This window comes from Hyperolius riggenbachi, chromosome 1, assembly GCF_040937935.1.
Source record: "Hyperolius riggenbachi isolate aHypRig1 chromosome 1, aHypRig1.pri, whole genome shotgun sequence".
In the NCBI taxonomy this organism is placed as follows: Eukaryota; Metazoa; Chordata; class Amphibia; order Anura; family Hyperoliidae; genus Hyperolius; species Hyperolius riggenbachi.
Window position 1 is genome coordinate 295,531,504 of NC_090646.1, and position 19,722 is coordinate 295,551,225.

Below are 19,722 nucleotides of genomic sequence, written 5' to 3' on the forward strand. Positions count from 1 at the left end.
CGAAACCAACCTCAAAAATTTAATAAAATCTGGTCGACTTGGGTAGACTCCTCGGATACTGTTATTCTAAATCTGGATATAAATATTTCAGTTCAGGATCTAACATAGTGAGGCGATATCTGTATTGTTTTTTTCCTATAGTGTCACTGCTATGGATAACCCCTGTAGACTTTCTCTATGTGACTCTATGCACCCAAACTACAAACGTGAATGTTTCTGTTTGCCATTGCATTTCAATGTAATCGTATTTACAATTGTTATGGACTGTGACTCTCAAGGTTCTTTGTTTATGTTGTTGTTTTGTTTTATTTAGCTCCACTGTTGGAGCATATGTTCTTTTCTTTAAATTCTCAATAAAAATGCTCTTATAAAAAAAACGAACACTCATAGCCTAGTAGAGGAGACTGAAGTGTAACGGTGTATAAGTCAATGCCTGATTGTATGATTGAGCAACACTACCGTATAAGATTGTAATTGCATTGTGTGTATGGGGCACTTCCACGCTCGACAGCAGAGTGGGAAGTCTTGGAGTGGCTAACAGTATAGTTCGGAACGACTGTTAGCGGTTTTGCTTCACTACAGTGTAAGATTGCAACTGTGTGTGTGTGCGTGGCGTTCCCGTATTCGGCCTAAAGCGCAAAGCTGACCCGAATACGAAAACGCGGATTGCGTGCTGAGCACTTGACAGCAGAGTGGACGTGTCTAGCAACAGCTAGTGGTGGCAGTGAGAAGTGTTTGAGGGGTCACAGCCTTGTGGTAGCTCGACTAAGGCTGCTTCCCATCTCGATCTGGTCAAACCCGCAGTCGGGAACCGTATACGCAGGCGTGCCGCGGGCCGGTTCCTGACAGGTAGTACCCAGTATCTAGCAAGCAACAGTGACAATGATAGGATAGGATTAGTAAATTCATGTGGCAAAGCTCCCAGGCCAAGAAACAGAGGTCTCATCCGGCAGCAGATGGGGATGGACCAGGGTCCTGGTACTCTAGGGACGTACATACGTCACAAGGGTCATGCAGTAAGGAGGAACCACTAATGCAGACGTAAAAGCCGACCAGAAAGGTGGATTGGCGCTATATTGCGACAGATGGTCATAGTGTACCAGGATATCCAGGGCTGTGGAGTCGGTACAAAATTCCACAGACTACGACCCCTCGACTCCTCTGACATATTAAAATCTTGCTGATTGAAAAGTATATAACATTAAATTAGTCTCTTAACTGCCGCTTAGGAATTTTAAAAGACAACTGAAGTGAGAAGGCTATGTAGACTGCCATATTTATTCCCTTTAGTCATAGACTAATGGCCCGTACTCACGGGCTGCAAATGTTGCCTGTCGCCAGCACACGTGAGCGTGTGGGCGACAGGCCGGCGACAGCTCCTCGCCAGGTCCCTCCGCGACCACACACGCGGAAGAGGGACCAGCAGCGAGGCGGAAGCTGTCGCCGACGTTCCTCCTCCCTCCGCCGGAAGCTCCATATACTTTAATGGAGGTTGCTGTCGCTAGTCCGCGTACTCACGCGGACTAGCGACAGTTGCGGCGGAGGTGCGGCGGCGCGACAGTTCGGGGTGCGCGCGCGTGCAACGGCCCATACTCACGGGCGACCTGTCGCCGCAACACGCGCGCGCCGCGTGTTGAGGCGACAAAAGTCCCTCGTGAGTATGGGCCATTAAACTAGTCCTTGGTACTTGTAAAAGGTACAGACCAGAACAAAGAACATCTATCAGGCCCTAGGCAATGTAACTGTGGGTACATGTAAGAGTGATGTGCAGGTACTCTGCAGGGGAATAAGGGGATTCTTCCTCTATTACATTCTTCATGTACAATCTGAACCAGGTTTATGGGTGATAGACAAAACCTCTGTGTGCACAACATTCTCAGTGGATTCCCTGCAGTTCTGTGGGGAGTGTATATGTAGAGTATAGTACTACTGTGTAACAAAGTAAACCTGAGACAGATGAAATTAAAGTTTTATACATACCTGGGGCTTCCTCCAGCCTACTTCAGGCTAATCAGTCCCTCGCTGTCCTCCTCCGCCACCTGGATCTTCTGCTATGAGTCCAGGTATTTGAGCCAGTCTGGCGTAGTGCGCATGCACACACTCTTCCGCCGGGAGCGTACTACACCTGCGCAGCACTATTGCACAGGTGCAGAATGCTCCTGGCTGTGGAAGTGGCACGCGGCTGGACTGCGCTGATTAGCTGAATTACCGGGACTCATAGCAGAAGATCCAGGTGGCGGAGGACGACAGCGACGGAGGGGCTAATTGGCCTGAAGGGGGCTGTAGGAAGCCCCAGGTATGTATAAAAATTTTCTTTTAATCTGTCTCAGGTACCCTTTAATTCATAGTCACCAAACCAAATTTTAACAACATATTAAATGATTTAATTTCATGAACAAAGAGTGCATACATTTGTATAAATCAGCATCAACGAAGAATTATTTCCATCTCATTGACCATCTGTATTAGTGACACGGCTACACATCAGGCTTTATTCTTACAGCATAGATGTTATTTAGTATATATAAGAGATTCCTGTGTACACATCATATATACAGTCACAATCAGATATGTGTAATTGACTTTAAAAATACGGGGACTGCTTTATTGAAGCAGGACAAGTAACTAATTTTGATTGGTTTATTTCATTTTTGTGGACTAAGCACAGCTATTACTGTATACAGTATATCATTTATGATGACTATTATCTGAGAAATAGAACATTTTATCATATGTTCTATTTTAATTACAGTTTAAATTCATTAGGAGTCGGAGTCGGTGCATTTTTTCCAGACTCCGACTCCACAGCCCTGAGGATATCAGAAGATGCAGACGCCAGAGAAGAGGAGAGTAATTCTTATAGAAGCAGGATCTGAGGGGGAAAGGAGTGCAGTGGCAGAATGCAGTAACTGCTTCCATGCACATTCTGCACCACTTTTTACCGTATATTGGGTATATAAGGCACACCCACTTTTTTATGGGTTTTGCGGAAGAAACGTGTCATATATCGAACAATACGGTACAGGGATACAAAAAGTAAAGTATTTTTTTCCTGTGTGTTCAGCTATCTGTCTGACATGAATTTAATGTAAATTTTACTACTCCTGCAGTCAAATAGCTGGAACAAGCTGTAGAAATCGTAAAATGAATATAAAGACTAAGTCACGAAATATTTAACACCATTCATATTTATTTATAGAAGTAATATTACAGATAAAAATACAAAGATTCATTCTTCTGCTCTAGATGGAATAATTATCATGCCTTCATTTCTTGCCATCTTGACACCAGCAGCAACAGCTCCAAGTGCAACACATGCAGCAGTTCCTGTTGTATAACTGTGACCTGTAAAACAAAAAAACCCCCAAAAAAGTGATACTGATGAATTTACGTTCCTATATATAATATTTACAGACAGGAAAGGGCAATTGCTGCCCTTGTTTGATATACATTTACTTTCCAGCTAAGACAAAATATGGACCACAGCTGTAAATCATTATCTTTACCAGTTTAAAGGATACCAGAGCCCAAAAACTTTGGAGAAACGGGGGAGCAGGCATATAATACTACCTGTCCTTATGCCCACCACTCCCCCTGTCTTCCTATCTGCCCCCCGCAGCTCACCTAAAAGCCCCCTGGGAATCTCTTCCGGTTGTCCGGGACTTACTGCGTCCTACAGCGCGTGCCCGTGAGCACGTGACGTCATAAGCATGAGCAGTGCAGTCCCAGCCACGTAGGACACAGGCAGCCCAGCCGGCGCCTGCGCAGTAAGTCCCAACCTGGCCAAACGGAAGAGGATCCCGGGTGGCTTTTAGATGAGCTATGGGGGCAGACAGAAGAACGGTGGGCTTAAGGACAGGTAGTAGTATATGCCTGCTCCCACCGTTTCTCCAAAGTTTTGGGGCTCTGATATCCTTTAACAAGGATTCCACAAAATGGCAAATACTTTCTATAAATATATTTTAACTACCTGAGGACCGCTCCACCCCAATTGGCGTGGATGCGGCGGCAGTCCCAGGGCCGAATAAGTGTGCAGTCCTGGGGGCGGAGTTTGCAGGGAATCGCGCGCGCATCCCCGCTTGAATGACGGAGCTCCGCCATCAGCCTCCCATCGGCGATCGCCACTAGGACACTGTTAGTTTTGCCGTCTAATAACAGTGTACAGTGCAGCACAGGAAAAAAAGTGATCCGATGTCATAGGCTGAAGCCTATGACAGCCGATGACGGCGATTGGCTGGCGAGGGGAGGCTTGCAAAATTAATTTAAAAACGTAAGCATATTAAAAAAATATTTGCTTAAAAAAAATATTTGCTTAAAAAAACAAAAGCTCTGTTGGTGGGGAGAAGGAGTGGGGGAAATCACTTGTGTGCTGAGTTGTACGGCCCTGCAGCGAGGTCTTAAAGCTGCAGTGGCCTATTTAGAGAAAAATGGCCTGGTCTGTAGGGGGGTTTAACACTGCGGTCCTCAAGTGGTTAAACATTTTCACATTTTAGAAATAACCTGGGAACAATCTATGAAAACCATTAAGATTATCAGTCCAACCCAATAACAGGATTATTTCAAAATTTCCAATGTTTCGATACAATTGTGCCTCTTTGTCAAGGACAAAATTAAGGAACTATCAAACATGCACTCATAAACATGATGTGCACAAGTTAAAGAGAATCTGTATTGTTAAAATCGCACAAAAGTAAACATACCAGTGCGTTAGGGGACATCTCCTATTGCCCTCTGTCCCAATTTCGCCGCTCCCCGCCGCATTAAAAGTGGTTAAAAACAGTTTTAAAAAGTTTGTTTATAAACAAACAAAATGGCCACCAAAACAGGAAGTATGTTGATGTACAGTATGTCCACACATAGAAAATACATCCATACACAAGCAGGCTGTATATAGCCTTCCTTTTGAATCTCAAGAGATCATTTGTGTGTTTCTTTCCCCCCTGAGGGGGGAGTGCATAGCAGAACCACAACACTGAAGAACTTGGCAGCCTTCCAGACACAGGCTGACAAGTCTGACAAGGGAAAGATACATTGATTTATTACAGAGACTGTGATAGTACAAAGTGCTGCAGTAAGCCAGAACACATTAGAATAGCTTTTGGAACTTGTAGGATGATAAAAAACAGGATGCAATTTTTGTTACGGAGTCTCTTTAAAATAGCAGCAGCAAATCAAGCACCCAACTATGAGGCTCCGTTCACACGTAAAACGCCGGCGATTACCGCTAGCGTTTTGCAGAAGTGATTTTTCCGCGATTAACGCGGAAAAATCACTGGACACTGCAGCGGTTTTGGAGCGACAGCGATTAGCGGTGTGATGCATGCTAATCGCGACTGCTAATCGCTGGCAAACTGTTGCATGTAACATGTTTGCGGTTAACGCTAACCGCAAATGCGGCAATGAGAACACTGCCTTAGTGTTACATGTGCTAGCGGTTTTTAAAAACCGCTAGCGCGATTCCTGCTCAAGTGAGAACGGACCCTAACACTGGTGGCTATACCTTGGTGTGCAAAGCAAATCCTGTGACGGTCTCCCAATGCAACTCATAGTTGGGACCGCTCAGGTTTGGTCACTAGCAACTGACTTATATTGTACTTTCACAACTTTCTCCTATCCTCCCCCACTCATTCCCATAGAAAAGAACAGCCTACCAAGCAGTATATCTGTACAGTGTTCATTCCTAGAACATTCAAAAAGGCACAATCAAAAAAACAACTCTTCCAAGCAACGATTACTGAGTGTGTGTCTGACTGTAGCAATTGCCAACAGCTTCAATGGCACCTAAAGCGAGAGGGATATGGAGGCTGCCATATGTTTTCCTTTTAACCTCCTGAGCGGTATGCCCGACGCTGTGTCAGGGATCCCACTCAAGAGTTTTTGCTAGCCTCAGGAGTCCCCCAGGAGAAATCTATAAAGCCCCATCTACACGATACGTTTCTATTTACGATTCAATTACGATTCGATTTACGATTCGATTAAATCTGACATGTCCGATCCTGATTCGATTCGATTCAATCCGATTTGCCATTGTTTTGCAATGGCAAATCGAATTGATTCGAATCGAATCAGGATCGGACATGTCGGATTTAATCGAATCGTAAATAGAATCTTAATTGAATCGTATCGTGTAGATTGGGCTTTAGATTTAATGTCTGCGGAACATGTTAGCTAGCTAGTAAAGGTGGCCACCATCCCCCGATCCAGCCGCCTATACATTACTCAGCCTGGTTCCAGCGTTTGCAGCAGCCTCCCCGCACAGCTCCGGTCATCTCTATGGGGAGGATCGGGACTGTGCACAACGTCATGTACGATCCTTCCCATAGAAAAGGCCGGAGCTGTACAGGGAGGCTGCGGCGATCACTGGAACCAGGCTGGTTAATGTATAAGTGGCTGGATCAGGGGCGATCAGGGGGTGGTGGCCACCAATACTAGCTAGCCAACATGTTCGGCAGACATCTAATTGATTTCTCCTGGTGGACTGAGGCTACAAAACCTCTTGAGCAGCGTAACGCTCAGAAGGTTAAACAATACCAGTAGTGTCTGAATCATTCACATGAAAGAAACAAGTGACTAGCGCAGTCAGACTTCAGTCAAGCACATGACCTGTATGCTTGCTCAGGGTCTATGGCTGAAAGAGTAGGAGAGGATTTTTTCATTTCTTTCTTGAAAACGTTTTTGGTATCGGCTGTCACAGTAATACAGCTACTGGCACTAAATATTGTTAGTGGTGTTTATTTCACAATGTCATCTCTGTTTCAATGCATATATTATGTCTTAATTCTGACGTAGATTTGTACCACGCCATTATTGTGGACCATTCATTTGTATTGCGTGCTTTGGTTTGCACTGCTGACATGTACTATTTTCTGTATCTTTTTCTCAAATAAAAATGATATATAAAAAAAAGCAAAGGATCAGCAGGACAGCCGTGCAATCTGCATTATTTAAAAGGAAATAAATATGGCAGCCTCCATATCCCTCTTACTAAGAGTGTAAATACATATTTACACTAAGGGCTATTTCACACTAACCAATGCATGCCTGAACACAATTTACTGCACGTGTTACAAGTGCACAGCATGTGTGGCAGGGGTCTGTTTCATCATGACATTTGCAGCTCTAACAAAATTAACTCTATGGGAAGGCATGGATTGTGCAATAAAGTGTTCCCAGGCATGTTACATCACAATGCAAGGAAGTGCTTTCAGTACTGTGAATGGTAACATGAAAGTCAATGGACTTTCATTTTATCATGCGGGTTACTTACAATGTGTGTGAAAGAGCCCTTAAAGGATGCCCGATCTGAACAGTAGTGGTGTAATTGAGGCTATGCGTAGGTGTGGGCATGTATGCTGAGCCTTACCCATGTTTCTGATCACTCCTGAGAGGCTCAGTTTCTCTCCAGTAGCAGTTAGAACGTTAGGTAGTTGACAACCTTTGACCCAGAGCCAAACGAGTTAATTGAAGGGCGCTGCTATATTAATTTGGAGCTGCCTATTCCTCAAGGTATGGGGTATCCCCTTCCCCCTACCAATACTTGGAGCAAAAAAAAAAAGTTAATACAGAGGATGGCGCTACAAACAGGCAGAGCCGAGACTCGAACACTGGTTGCCTGTGTCAAAGGCAGAGCCCTCAACCACTACACTTTCCAGCCACCACTGGCTGGACTATTCCGGGATGTATAGTTATTATGCACACAATCCAATATATATATATATATATATATATATATATATATATATATATATATATATATATATATATATATATATATATATATATATATATGAAAGGAGAACGTCAGTTTTTCTAGGTATATAAATTTGTTTATTAAAAGTACAATTTCACATAAATATTAAGGTCTGATAAAAATGCCAGGCTTGCTCACAATAAAAACAATGGTCATCTGAATATTTCAAACCAACAACATTCACTCACATATTTCATACTATTATTAGGTATGCACTCTCCTATGCCGTGTTCTCACATGCATAAATCACTCACAGCTTGCACACAATGGAGCCACCTGATCCAAAAGAGACAAAAAATGATAAAAAATAACCTAAATAAGAAAAAATGTATACAAATATAGATCTCTTCTGTTCAAAAATTGCCCTCACAAGTTCTGTGTAGCACTATAGTCTGCTGTAACACTATAGTCTGCCACTCTAATAGAGCTGCCAAATAGCTTTTGTTAAGAGTGCTTGCAATAGTAGTGCTTAATCGCGTTTCTCATAAGGTTACTCACGCGTCTTCTAACAGTTATTGATTCTCTCCATGCGGGCTCCGGCCGGTAGCCTCGCACTAAGTCCCCCACTCAGAGTGCAGTACGTCCGCTTCCTATGCGTAACTGTATCCACGTAGTTCCAGCAGTACAGTAGCGGTGCAATCAGCTCTGCCTACAGCTTCCGGGCAAGTGGTTGACTGGGAGTGACGTCACTCCCCCCTGGAGTTTATTGCGTTCCACCTTGCTTTCCAACGCGGCTGTCAGTCTCCAGGCTCGTTTTAGCAGCCCGTGGATAATGCTAGAGTGTCCACACTGGTAGCTTCTCTTTCAGCTTGCTCAAAACTCCTTTTGGAACGACATGTTTAAATGGCTGACGGCCATCTTCCTCAGGATCAGGGTCGTCGCTGATCCTGAGGAAGATGGCCGTCAGCCATTGAGGACACTACCAGTGTGGACACTCCTGCATTATCCACGGGCTGCTAAAACGAGCCTGGAGACTGACAGCCGCGTTGGAAGGCAAGGTGGAACGCAATAAACTCCAGGGGGAAGTGACGTCACTCCCAGTCAACCACTTGCCCGGAAGCTGTAGGCAGAGCTGATTGCACCGCTACTGTACTGCTGGAACTACGCGGATACAGTTACGCATAGGAAGCAGACGTACTGCATTCTGAGTGGGGTACTTAGTGCGAGGCTACCGGCCGGAGCCCGCATGGAGAGAATCAATAACTGTTAGAAGACGCGTGAGTAACCTTATGAGAAACGCGATTAAGCACTACTATTGCAAGCACTCTTAACAAAAGCTATTTGGCAGCTCTATTAGAGTGGCAGACTATAGTGTTACAGCAGACTATAGTGCTACACAGAACTTGTGAGGGCAATTTTTGAACAGAAGAGATTATATTTGTATACATTTTTTCTTATTTAGGTTATTTTTTATCATTTTTTGTCTCTTTTGGATCAGGTGGCTCCATTGTGTGCAAGCTGTGAGTGATTTATGCATGTGAGAACACGGCATAGGAGAGTGCATACCTAATAATAGTATGAAATATGTGAGTGAATGTTGTTGGTTTGAAATATTCAGATGACTATTGTTTTTATTGTGAGCAAGCCTGGCATTTTTATCAGACCTTAATATTTATGTGAAATTGTACTTTTAATAAACAAATTTATATACCTAGAAAAACTGACGTTCTCCTTTCATATATATATATATATATTGGATTGTGTGCATAATAACTATACATCCCGGAATAGTCCAGCCAGTGGTGGCTGGATAGTGTAGTGGTTGAGGGCTCTGCCTTTGACACAGGCAACCAGTGTTCGAGTCTCGGCTCTGCCTGTTTGTAGCGCCATCCTCTGTATTAACTTTTTTAACCTTTGACCCAGAGGTACTAGGCCTGCTGATGCACAGTATGTCCATTCCAACATTTGTGTTTGCTCTCGACTTTCTCTTGAGATATTGGTGCATGCATGACTCGCACAATACACAGTTCATGTGAGGAGCGGCGGAGCCTGCAGGAGATAATATTACAGGAGAAAGGCGAGATTGGAAATGACATATTGCACATGCACAGAGCTACTACCTCCGGTCAAAGGTTGGCCACTTACAAGGTCGGAGGTATTAGCTCTGCGCTGGTGCAGTATGTCAGTTCCAGAAGGCTGTTTATATTATCAACAGTTCCATTATACAAAGTGTTTACAAGGTACTCTAAGTTTGTTTGCTTGACAAAAGCTACAAATACCTTGTAGTGTAAAAGAGCCCTAATTTGTATTACATAAAATACTTACTTTTGACTCCTAGGAGCATACCAGAGGCACAACCACCAATAAAATAGTTTAATGGGTCATCTGGCTTTTCCCGCATCTCTGCCGCCACACAAGTAGTCATACCAAAAATTGCTCCAAGTGATGCTGAAGAGGAAAACAAAGTTTGCATCACATACAGTTTTTTCAATAGAGCCATTTTGCTATTTGGGCAACTCTAACCCATCTTCTCTGAGCAAGACAAAATAAATAATTGCAATCAACCAAATGTTTAAACGTGTGATGATTCTATACTGCAGACCCTTCAAGTATCGATGGTCAATGAGATGTGAATAATTCCAAGGTTCTAAGGCAAAGGCAAATAATCCAATATTTTCTAACAGTCTAGTTCCAATTTTGAGGGAAGCCAGTTAACCCAGCCAGTAGGTTTTAGGAAGTGGAAGAAAGCCAGTGCCCCAGGAAGAAAATCCACAAATCCACAAAAACTTGGGGACAACATGCAAACTCCATGGAGACAGCGTACTGGTCAAGATTTAAACACCACTGTAAAAGTGTGTATGAAGTAATGTGAAACTGTGTTGTGCACAATTCAGCAAGGCGTGCATGGAACATACAGTATGTGGGAGGTACGGAGTCAACTGGAATTGATTTAGAAAAGCTGAAGAACACCTAAGAACCTCTACTAGTCTGCTACTAGCAGGGCAAGATTTGCATTTTAAGGGGACGCAGGCACATAGGTTCTGGTGCCCTAAATTTCGTCTTTCACTAAACCCACAAATTTTTATTTTATTTTTTATTTATATAGCGCCAATATCTTCCATAGCACTGTACATAGTACAGAAGTTTATTGGGGAACACACGTACATGAGAAATTTAAGACAAAGTACAGTCATGACACCCAGTAATACAAGTACAAACACATGCACAGTTGATGTGTGGACTGAGATATTACTAAAATTGGTACGCATTCATATGGTGAAGTATAGCAAAATAAGAAACAATCGGAGGAGGACCTGCCCTTGCAAGCTTAAATCTCGACATGAACGTCGGTTTGCAGTTTCACCAATTGAACTGCCGCCCCCCACGACTGTGCTGGTGTTTTGTTCCTTGGTCAGCCCAACAGCGAAATCTCACCTCTCACACCATCCTAAAGCCGTGCTGACGTCACCGCACCCACAGCATAAAGAGTTGGGATCATTCGGCTGGATGGGACTGCCGATAGAGCTCTCTATTCTCCCTCAGTGGTGACCAGCTCAGCTCCGTGCAGGTAGTATAAAGAACTGGATGGACAGGGCCGCAAGCTCATTATGCTTCGTGGGTGGTGATATCACCACGGCTCCAGGATGACTGTCTCAGCACACTGGCGCCTCTAGGCTTGCGGTTATAGTGTGGTTACCAAGTGCCAAGTCCAGCCATGGTTATTATGTGACAAACACTAGCATCAGATCACAGTGTGGAATGCTGCAAGGTTTGCAGTTTGGCAGTAGCAGGATTGCATTCATATTGCATGGACCTACAACAAGAATTTTCTTTTTTTTTTACAAAAAAAAAAAAAAAAAAAAAAATCCTGTGTGCTCTGGTTTTATTAACCACTTGACCACTACTGATTGTGTTCCCCCTATGGACCAGAGAAATTTTCACATTTCATTCGCCAATAACTATCACTACTTATACCAATATGATCTATATCGTTTTTTTCACTACCAATTAAAGGAGTACTATCGATTTAAACGACTTTTTTTTTTAATACTCTATATTAGTGTACACATTACCACTAGTGCTAGGGGCACTTTATTTATTCACCCAGGTCTCTCTCTCACTATCCCTGCTTAAAAATTCATTTCTCACACAGCTCATAGTAGTTTGGGTCACCCTGAGCTGCTTGGTTACTCTGTCACACAGCTCACAAATATATTTCACTGTGTCACTCACAGCATGCAGCAGACATGAGGAGAAATAGGCTGATCTGAGGTGGTAACCGGTAACTAAATGAGCTGGAATATTGCTGGAATATAACTAGCTATTGTGTTTACACTCAGACTGCTTGCCTGGCTGTCTGCTTGAGGTGATACACTCCAGGCTGCATCCACTTTACAAGCTGCTGAGAGGGGCAGATCACTGTTTACAATTAGCATTATTAGTATCTTTATCAGTCAAGAGAAGCAAAGATAATAAACACACATTGCTAGAATCTTTAACCCCTTACCACCATATCAACAAGATTCTTTCAGCAAGGTGATAATTAAACTATAAACTGAGGAGTTGATAGCAACTCCCATGTGCAGACATGGTCTAGCCCTCTGGGAGCCGTCAGTATTAGATACATTTGTATCCAACACTGACGCCAAAACTGACGGAGGATTTTACAGCTGAGAGGAACAGCTGTGTGAGGAAACAAATTGCTCCTAGTACTTGCCCTAATGTGTGCTACAACATACAGCATTTAAAAATAAATGCATACATCGATAGTATTCCTTTAAGCTTTCTTTGGGTGGTACTTTTTTGTTAAGAATAATTTTATTTTATATGCATTTTAAAGAGAATCTGTACTCTAATATTCTTACACTAAGAAGCATACCATTCTATTCCTTATTTTCTCCTGTGCCCCTCTGTGCTGTTTCTGCCACTCTCTGCTGCAATCCTGGCTTGTAATTAACAGTTTTAGGCAGTGTTTACAAACAAACTAACCAGCTTGTGATAGGCTCACATAAACAGAGTGTGTGAGTCATACAGAGTGTGCAGGGGGCCTGCAGAGGGTGTGTATCGCTTCTATCCAATCACAAGCAGCCCTGCACATTCCACACATTCAAGCCTTAGCCCGACAGACACGACAGAGGAAAGGAGATAAGATTTATTACAGAGACAGTGCAATTAGGAAAGGCTGCAGTAAGCCAGAGCACATTAGAACAGGCATAGGAACTTATAGGATAGAAGAACTAAGGCTGAAAAATTTGTTACAGAGTCTCTTTAAGGGGAATAAAAAAAAATGGGGAAAAAAAATAAATCATTTCGCAGTTTTCAGCCATTTCAGTTTTAAAATAAAACATGCTACTGTGGATAAAACCCATACATTTTATTTGCCGTTTTGTCCTGGCTATTACAACGTTTAAATTATTTCCATAGTACAATGTATGGCTACAACATTCCATTTGGAAATAAAAGTATATTTTTGTTTTGTTTGTTTACGCTAGATCACAAGCCTTTATTTGCAAAAATAACAATAATATACCTTCATGACATGCATATTAAAAAAGTTGAGTCTCTAAGCATAGCACTTTCCAACCACCCATAGGCAGCGGGATGTGGCCACACGCTTGCATTTTAAAAACGTCCATTTGGCAGGAACTGGTTAAATGTGTTTTTTTTTTATACAAGTGTTTTATGTCTGTAAATATGGGGGGGGGGGGGTTGGGGGGGTAAGGGGTTAATAAATGGGGGATTTATTTTTATTTAAGTTAATGTATGTAGGTGTATTTTTACACTGTGGCCACTAGATGTCCCCTACTTTATTCCTGTGAACCGGAGTTCTGGTTCACCATCGTCATGCTGGGCAATCTGTAACAGTACACGGGAAGTAATGTGTGTATATTTTTACTTTCACTTTATTAATGACCAATCTCATTGATGCCAGTGATCATTGATTACAGTCACTTTGATTGGCTTTGGGAACACCCTTTTCCCCATCCACTCCATAGCCCTAAGGCAGGGAACACACTTCACTGTTTTCACAAGCTTTTACTGCATAGAAAAACTGAGAACTCATGTTAATCAATGGGCTAGTTCACACTTAATGTGTTTTTGCATGTAGGAAAAAAACTGACAGACTGCATCACGATTCTGCACATATTGTCAGTTTTCTGTTACAATTATATTAGATGCTGTGTAAAAACGAGTGCGGTTCACATTTAGTGCACAGAAAAAGTATGATGAAAGAAAAACACTGAAAGACAAGTGTGTTCCCTGCCTGACTGTACAATCCAGTGCAATGCTATGGGCCATCGATCTGCCACCCCTCTCAAGCTCACTAACCGCAAAGGCTTGGAACATTAAAATTACCATTTCACAAAATGTTTGATACAATTAGTCATTTGCTTTACCGAATGCAGTAATGCTTTGTGAATTTAGGCCAATGGTACAAAACACTCTTAGCCTACTCTTTGATGTAGAAGCAGTTTGATTTGCAGCAGATAAGGCTAACCATAAACATTTATATTTTAGTTATTGTATATGAGTTCGATTAGCTTAAGGTTCACGATTTCATTTTATAAAAAACTTACCCATAACAAGGTTTGCACTTCCTGCTCTTTGAACACCCTCCAGTACTGTCTTAGGAGGGAAAAGGACAATGTGATAAGCAGTACCAATCACACCTAAAAGGGAAAAAAGAATGCATTGATTTACAGAAATAAAATTAAAAAAGTGAGTTGAACAGCAAAATTAACAGGAGCATCTTGGTTTGGACCTACTCTGTCTATCTTAGCCACTTGTGTATGGCTTTTTAAAGAATCCACAAAATATACATTTAAAAGGACAACTGAAGCAAGAGGTATACTGAGGCTGCCATATTCATTTCCTTTTATGCAATACTAGTTGCCTTGCTAACCTGCTGATCGTCTGCCTGTAATACTTTTAGCCAAATGCTACGTACACACATGCGACAACGATCGTTCGTTGTCAACGACGAACGAACTTTTAATTGACGAAAGAACGACCTAAGTAAAGTTAGTTGTAAAAGGTGTGTAACGATCACATCGTTAGAACGAACGTTACACCACGTAATAGCACCTATTGCGCCTGCGCATAAAAATGAAAAGTTCCATGGAGAAATAGTGAAATGCGCATGTCAAGCCTAGTACGAACGATCGTTTCCAACGATGTACTACTTTTACAAACGATCGTCGTTGGGAAAAATCCGCCAAGCTAGATCGTTCATTTAGAACGATCTAGCTCGTCCGTCAGACTTCATGGTCGTTGGCTTCTTTTTTTCAAACGATTGCCATTTTAAATGATCGGGGAACGATCGTTTCAAACGACTATAGTCGCATGTGTGTACGCACCTAAAGACCCTTAACCAGCATGCAGATCAGATGTTTCTAACAAGATTAGCTGCATGCTTGTTTCAGATGTGAGATTCAGAAACTACTGAAGTCAGAATGGTCAGCAGAACTGCCAGGCAACTGGTATTGTTTAGGCCCCTAGTACACTACATTGTTGCGTCGCTATTCCCCACTGCAACGGGCATTAATCTCAATGAGACAGACCAGAGTACACACGGTGCAATAGAAGTGGTTTGGCTGTCACAGAGGCTGCAGGGCATAACCGAGCAGTACCACACGACACGATTACATTGGAGTCAATGGTACTGCAACAAGGTGTAGCGCGCACATGTGCAAAATTACGCAATCACGTGACGTACTTCTTGGCTGGAAGTGTGCAACTGACATCTAACATCACTTGTGTACTTGTGCAGAGCGGCATGCAGATTTCCCTGTCAGCGCAGTCTGAAGCAGGGACCAATGTGCATGCAATGGTGCGATGCGCTCCGGTATGTTCTTGTGCTGCCCACAAATTTGTGCAACTAGCCCCAACAGGAAATTAATATGGCAGCCTCCTAATACTTCTCACATCAAGTTCCCTTTACCTGGGGCATCTATCAGCCCCCTGCAGCCATCCTGTGCCCTTGCAGTCACTCACGGCTCCTCCAGTCCCCCACCTCCAGCTAGTTTCCTTTTCGGGACTGAGTCAGCAGGCCACCACGCGTACCTTTGCACGCATACCATTGCACGCATTTCCACTGGTGCAGGAAGCTATCGCGAACATTAACACATACATTTTGTACATTTTTATGCATTGCACCTGCAACGCATAAAAATGTACGTGTTAATGTCTGCAATAGCTTCCTGCACCAGCGGGAATGCGTGAAAAGGTATGTGTTGCGGCCTGCCGACTTAGAGTTAGCCAAAAACATCTAACGTCACTTGTGTACTTGTTCAGAGGGCGGTGGCATGCAGATTTCCCTGTCAGAGCAGTCAGAAGCTGGGACCAATGTGCATGTAATGGTGCAATGCGCTCCGGTATGTTCTTGTGCTGCCCACTAATGTGTGCAACTAGACCCAAGAGGAAATTAATATTGCAGCCTCCCTAAACTTCTCACTTCAAGCCCCCTTTAAAAGGAACCTTAATTCTAAAAAAAAAAAAAAAAAAAAAAATTAGTTTCACTTACCTGGGGCATCTATGAGTGCAGCCACTCCTCCAGCTAGTTTCGTTTTTGCAGGCTGCCACGCGTACCTTTGCACGCATTCCCGCTGGTGCAGGAAGCTTTTGGACATTAACGCGTACATTTTGTAAATTTTTATGCATCGCACCTGCAACGCATAAAAGTGTATGTGTTAATGTCCGCGACAGCTTCCTGCACCAGCAGGAATGTGTGAAAAGGTACGCGTGGCAGCCTGCCAACTCCGAGTCGGCAAAAACGAAACAAGCTGGCGATGGGGGCTGGAGGAAGCCCCAGGTATGTATAAAACTTTTTTCATAGCATCTCCAGTTTCCTTTAAACTAGCAAAGTTTTGTGCATTGCACATAAACCATTTTTCCATTATTAATTTTTGACTACCTGACTGGGGTTGCAAAGCTAAGTTTCTATGTCAAAGTCAGATGGGGTTTGGCTAGATTGTACAGTAGCCTTTATCCTCCCCTATCATCGCCCTAGGCAAATTACGGCTCACTGCTATAGGGCCCGATTCTTGCCATCCTTGAGCATGCAATAGCATGCAACAACATATGGCACTCATCCAATCACATGTTCCTGTGGCGATCGACCCTGGCAGCGGCGTGTGACATGCCATCAGTATGTACCAGCATGTCATATGACACCGCCGTCGCCATACAGATCGCCGCTGGATATTCCCCATTCAATTCCAGAGGAAGAAAAATAGTAGAAGCGTATGCCAATATTAACTTCTCCAACTTAATCTAGCAAACGATGGACATTACCATCAGGGAGATATCGTTTGCAGCATCAAGTGTATGCCATGGCACATATGTATGGGCAGCATTAGTAAATATGAACTGCACATAAGCAGCTAATGTCTTTTTTAAAACTTTTTTTTTATACAAGCCAAGGTGTATTTTGAGTAAAGCCTGTGCAGACAGAAACTGCTGTTTTACACATTACACCAGCTCAGAAAATAACCATGGCAATACAATAAAACAAGGCATAGACTACTGTATGGGCGTGTCACTCGCTGAAGGTCCGCGCTGCTCCCTGCTCTTGCTGTGAGCTCCACAGTGATGGGTCAATGGCTTCTGTGCATTAGAGATTAGTCAGTGTTTGGCCATTTTAAAATCTTTCCTCTCCCTGATTTACATTCTGACATTTATCACTGGTGTTGACATCTTTAGTTCTGCCAGGTGATCTGTATGAAATGTTTGTTTACTGAGAGTTCTATGCACAGAGGGAGATATTGCTAGCTTGGCAGCTGGAAAAAGCAGTTCTTTCCCACAGTGCAATGAGGTTCACAGGCTCACAGACCGTGAACTGTCAGGACCATAGTGATGGAAGGGTTTCACCACAATATCAGTCACACAGCCACACATGCTGTGCAGCAGCAAACAAGTCAGCAAAGTAGAGTAGTAGGGGTGTCTCAGATCGCTAGAGAAAAAGACACAGGAGATAAAAAAAACGGGAGACCAATAACACAATATGTTTTTATACGGGATATATACAGGTGTGGTAATTGTACTAATCACAAAGGCGGTTTGCAGAGGTGCAACAGACCACAGGAAGCAGATGGAGACAACAAACCGAACTCCACTCAGGGTGGTCCAGCCGGACCTGGGTGTGGTCGTTTTCGTTGGTAAAAGTGACAGATTATAGCTAAGGTTTAAACCATGTGTGGTCTGTCTAGACCCTTCCAACAGGGTATGTTGGGGGGTATGTAAAGCACAATTTGGGTAAAGAGTTGTCCCAGTAAGAATAAAAACAAGATAAAATTGAAAAAAATGAAGCGGCTTGCCAGCAAACAAGTATTCGGCTCCCAGCAGCCATTGCAGATGCTTGGGGAAGCAAAAGATACAGAATTGTCTTATGCCAGCTTTCACTAACCACAACCCAACCCACCCTCGCAGTTGACTACCTGCAACCCATTTAGAATCAATGTAGGTAGCCTGACCCGACCCGCATGTCTGCGCATGCACAGACCGGTCACAGTGACGGGCGCGCAAGCTCGCCACTCTTGCGCAGTTGCAACTGACCAAGCCACCAGCAGAACGGCGGGAGCCTGGAGGAAGCTCCAAGTAACTTCAGTACTGGATTTTTCAAATGTGTTCATGGTTCCTTTAAAGAGAAACCGTAACCAAGAATTGAACTTCATCCCAATCAGTAGCTGATGCCCCCTTTTACATGAGAAAGCTTTTCCTTTTCACTATCGGATCATCAGGGGGTCTGTATGGCTGATATTGTGGTGCAACCCCTCCCACGGAAAACTGTGAGGACCATGGTCCTGGCAGTTTCCTGCCTGTGAACCTCGTTGTGGGAAACAGCTGTTTACAGCAGTTTCCAACTGCAAAAAAAAAAAAAAAAAAAAAGCAAGCAGCATCTCCTTCCAGTGACATCACCTGCCAGCAGTAAAAATGTCACCATGTAAATCGGGGAGAGGAAAGATTTTACAATGGGCAAACACTGACTAAATCATTATTACATACTTATTGTAAAAATGAAGCACTTTTTTTATTAAATTATTTTCACTGGCGTTCCTCTTTAAATAGAAGAATTTATACCTACCTGGGGCTTCCTTCAGCCCCATGTACTCCTTCACCATTCTCCCTTACAGCTACGTTGGCCTTCAATCTTCTGTTTTCTGCGCATCCAACCCCCTGTGCAGGTAGTACAGCGCAGGCAAAGAATGCTCCTGGCGATGGAAGCATACGTGCGGCAAGGCTGCGCATGCACAGTATGGCCCGACTGGCGAGACTAAAGCCTTTGTACTGAGGAAGGTTTAAGATTAACAAAAACGCCTAGGAAGTCAGCAAGGGAGCCCACGAAGTACATGGGGCTGCGGGAAGCCCCAGCCAAGTATAAATTCTTATATTTAAATCTTAGGTTTCCTTTAAGGCTCCTTTCTATGTCCATTGTTTCACGCCGCAACAAACAATATAATCACATTGAAATGTGATGCAAATATATTTTCAATTGGGGCTTTCACAGGAAACCTCATAGGGAAATTACACTAACGTGATTGGGTAGACAGAACCCTCTCGAACCATGGTAGGTAGTAAACTACGTCGACACTATTCGGCCAATCACACCACTTTGTGCTGTATAGGGTGCTGTCATTGGAGAACCGTTCCCTATGAGGTTTCTTGCCGGTTCCCCTAAACTAGACTAGTAGTGCCGCTTTTGCACTGGCATGTTTGCAGTGCAACACATTCCGTCAAGATTACACAATGCACGCAGAGTGCTACCGGGAAAAATGCACAGTTCTGGGTACAGTGCAAGCATAAGTCTATGGACTGTATGCTGCACTGTATCTGTCACATTGTATTGAAAATGAGCGATGCAACTTTCAATCATTGTTGCGGTCAGGGCTGTGGAGTTGGAGTTGAGGAGTCGGAGCAATTTTTGGGTACCTGGAGTCGGAAAGAAATGCACCGACTCCTAATGAATTTAAAGAGAACCTGAACTGAAAATTAAAAGTCAAAATAAACATACGCAGGTCATACTTACCTCCTGT

At 43.3% G+C, this 19,722-nt stretch overlaps 1 protein-coding gene across 1 annotated transcript in view; it reads right to left on the minus strand.

The window, feature by feature from the left end:
* Positions 1–3,170: 3,170 nt before the first annotated feature.
* Positions 3,171–19,722, minus strand: part of NDUFA11 (NADH:ubiquinone oxidoreductase subunit A11) — a 28,248-nt gene continuing 11,696 nt past the window's right edge. Inside the window, exons 2-4 of the mRNA XM_068271164.1 lie at positions 14,269–14,361; positions 10,016–10,138; positions 3,171–3,345 (exon numbers count right to left, since the gene is read on the minus strand). Coding sequence (XP_068127265.1) covers positions 3,230–3,345; positions 10,016–10,138; positions 14,269–14,361 — 332 coding nt within the window. The 3' untranslated portion in view covers positions 3,171–3,229. The remainder of the gene's footprint in view (positions 3,346–10,015; positions 10,139–14,268; positions 14,362–19,722) is intronic.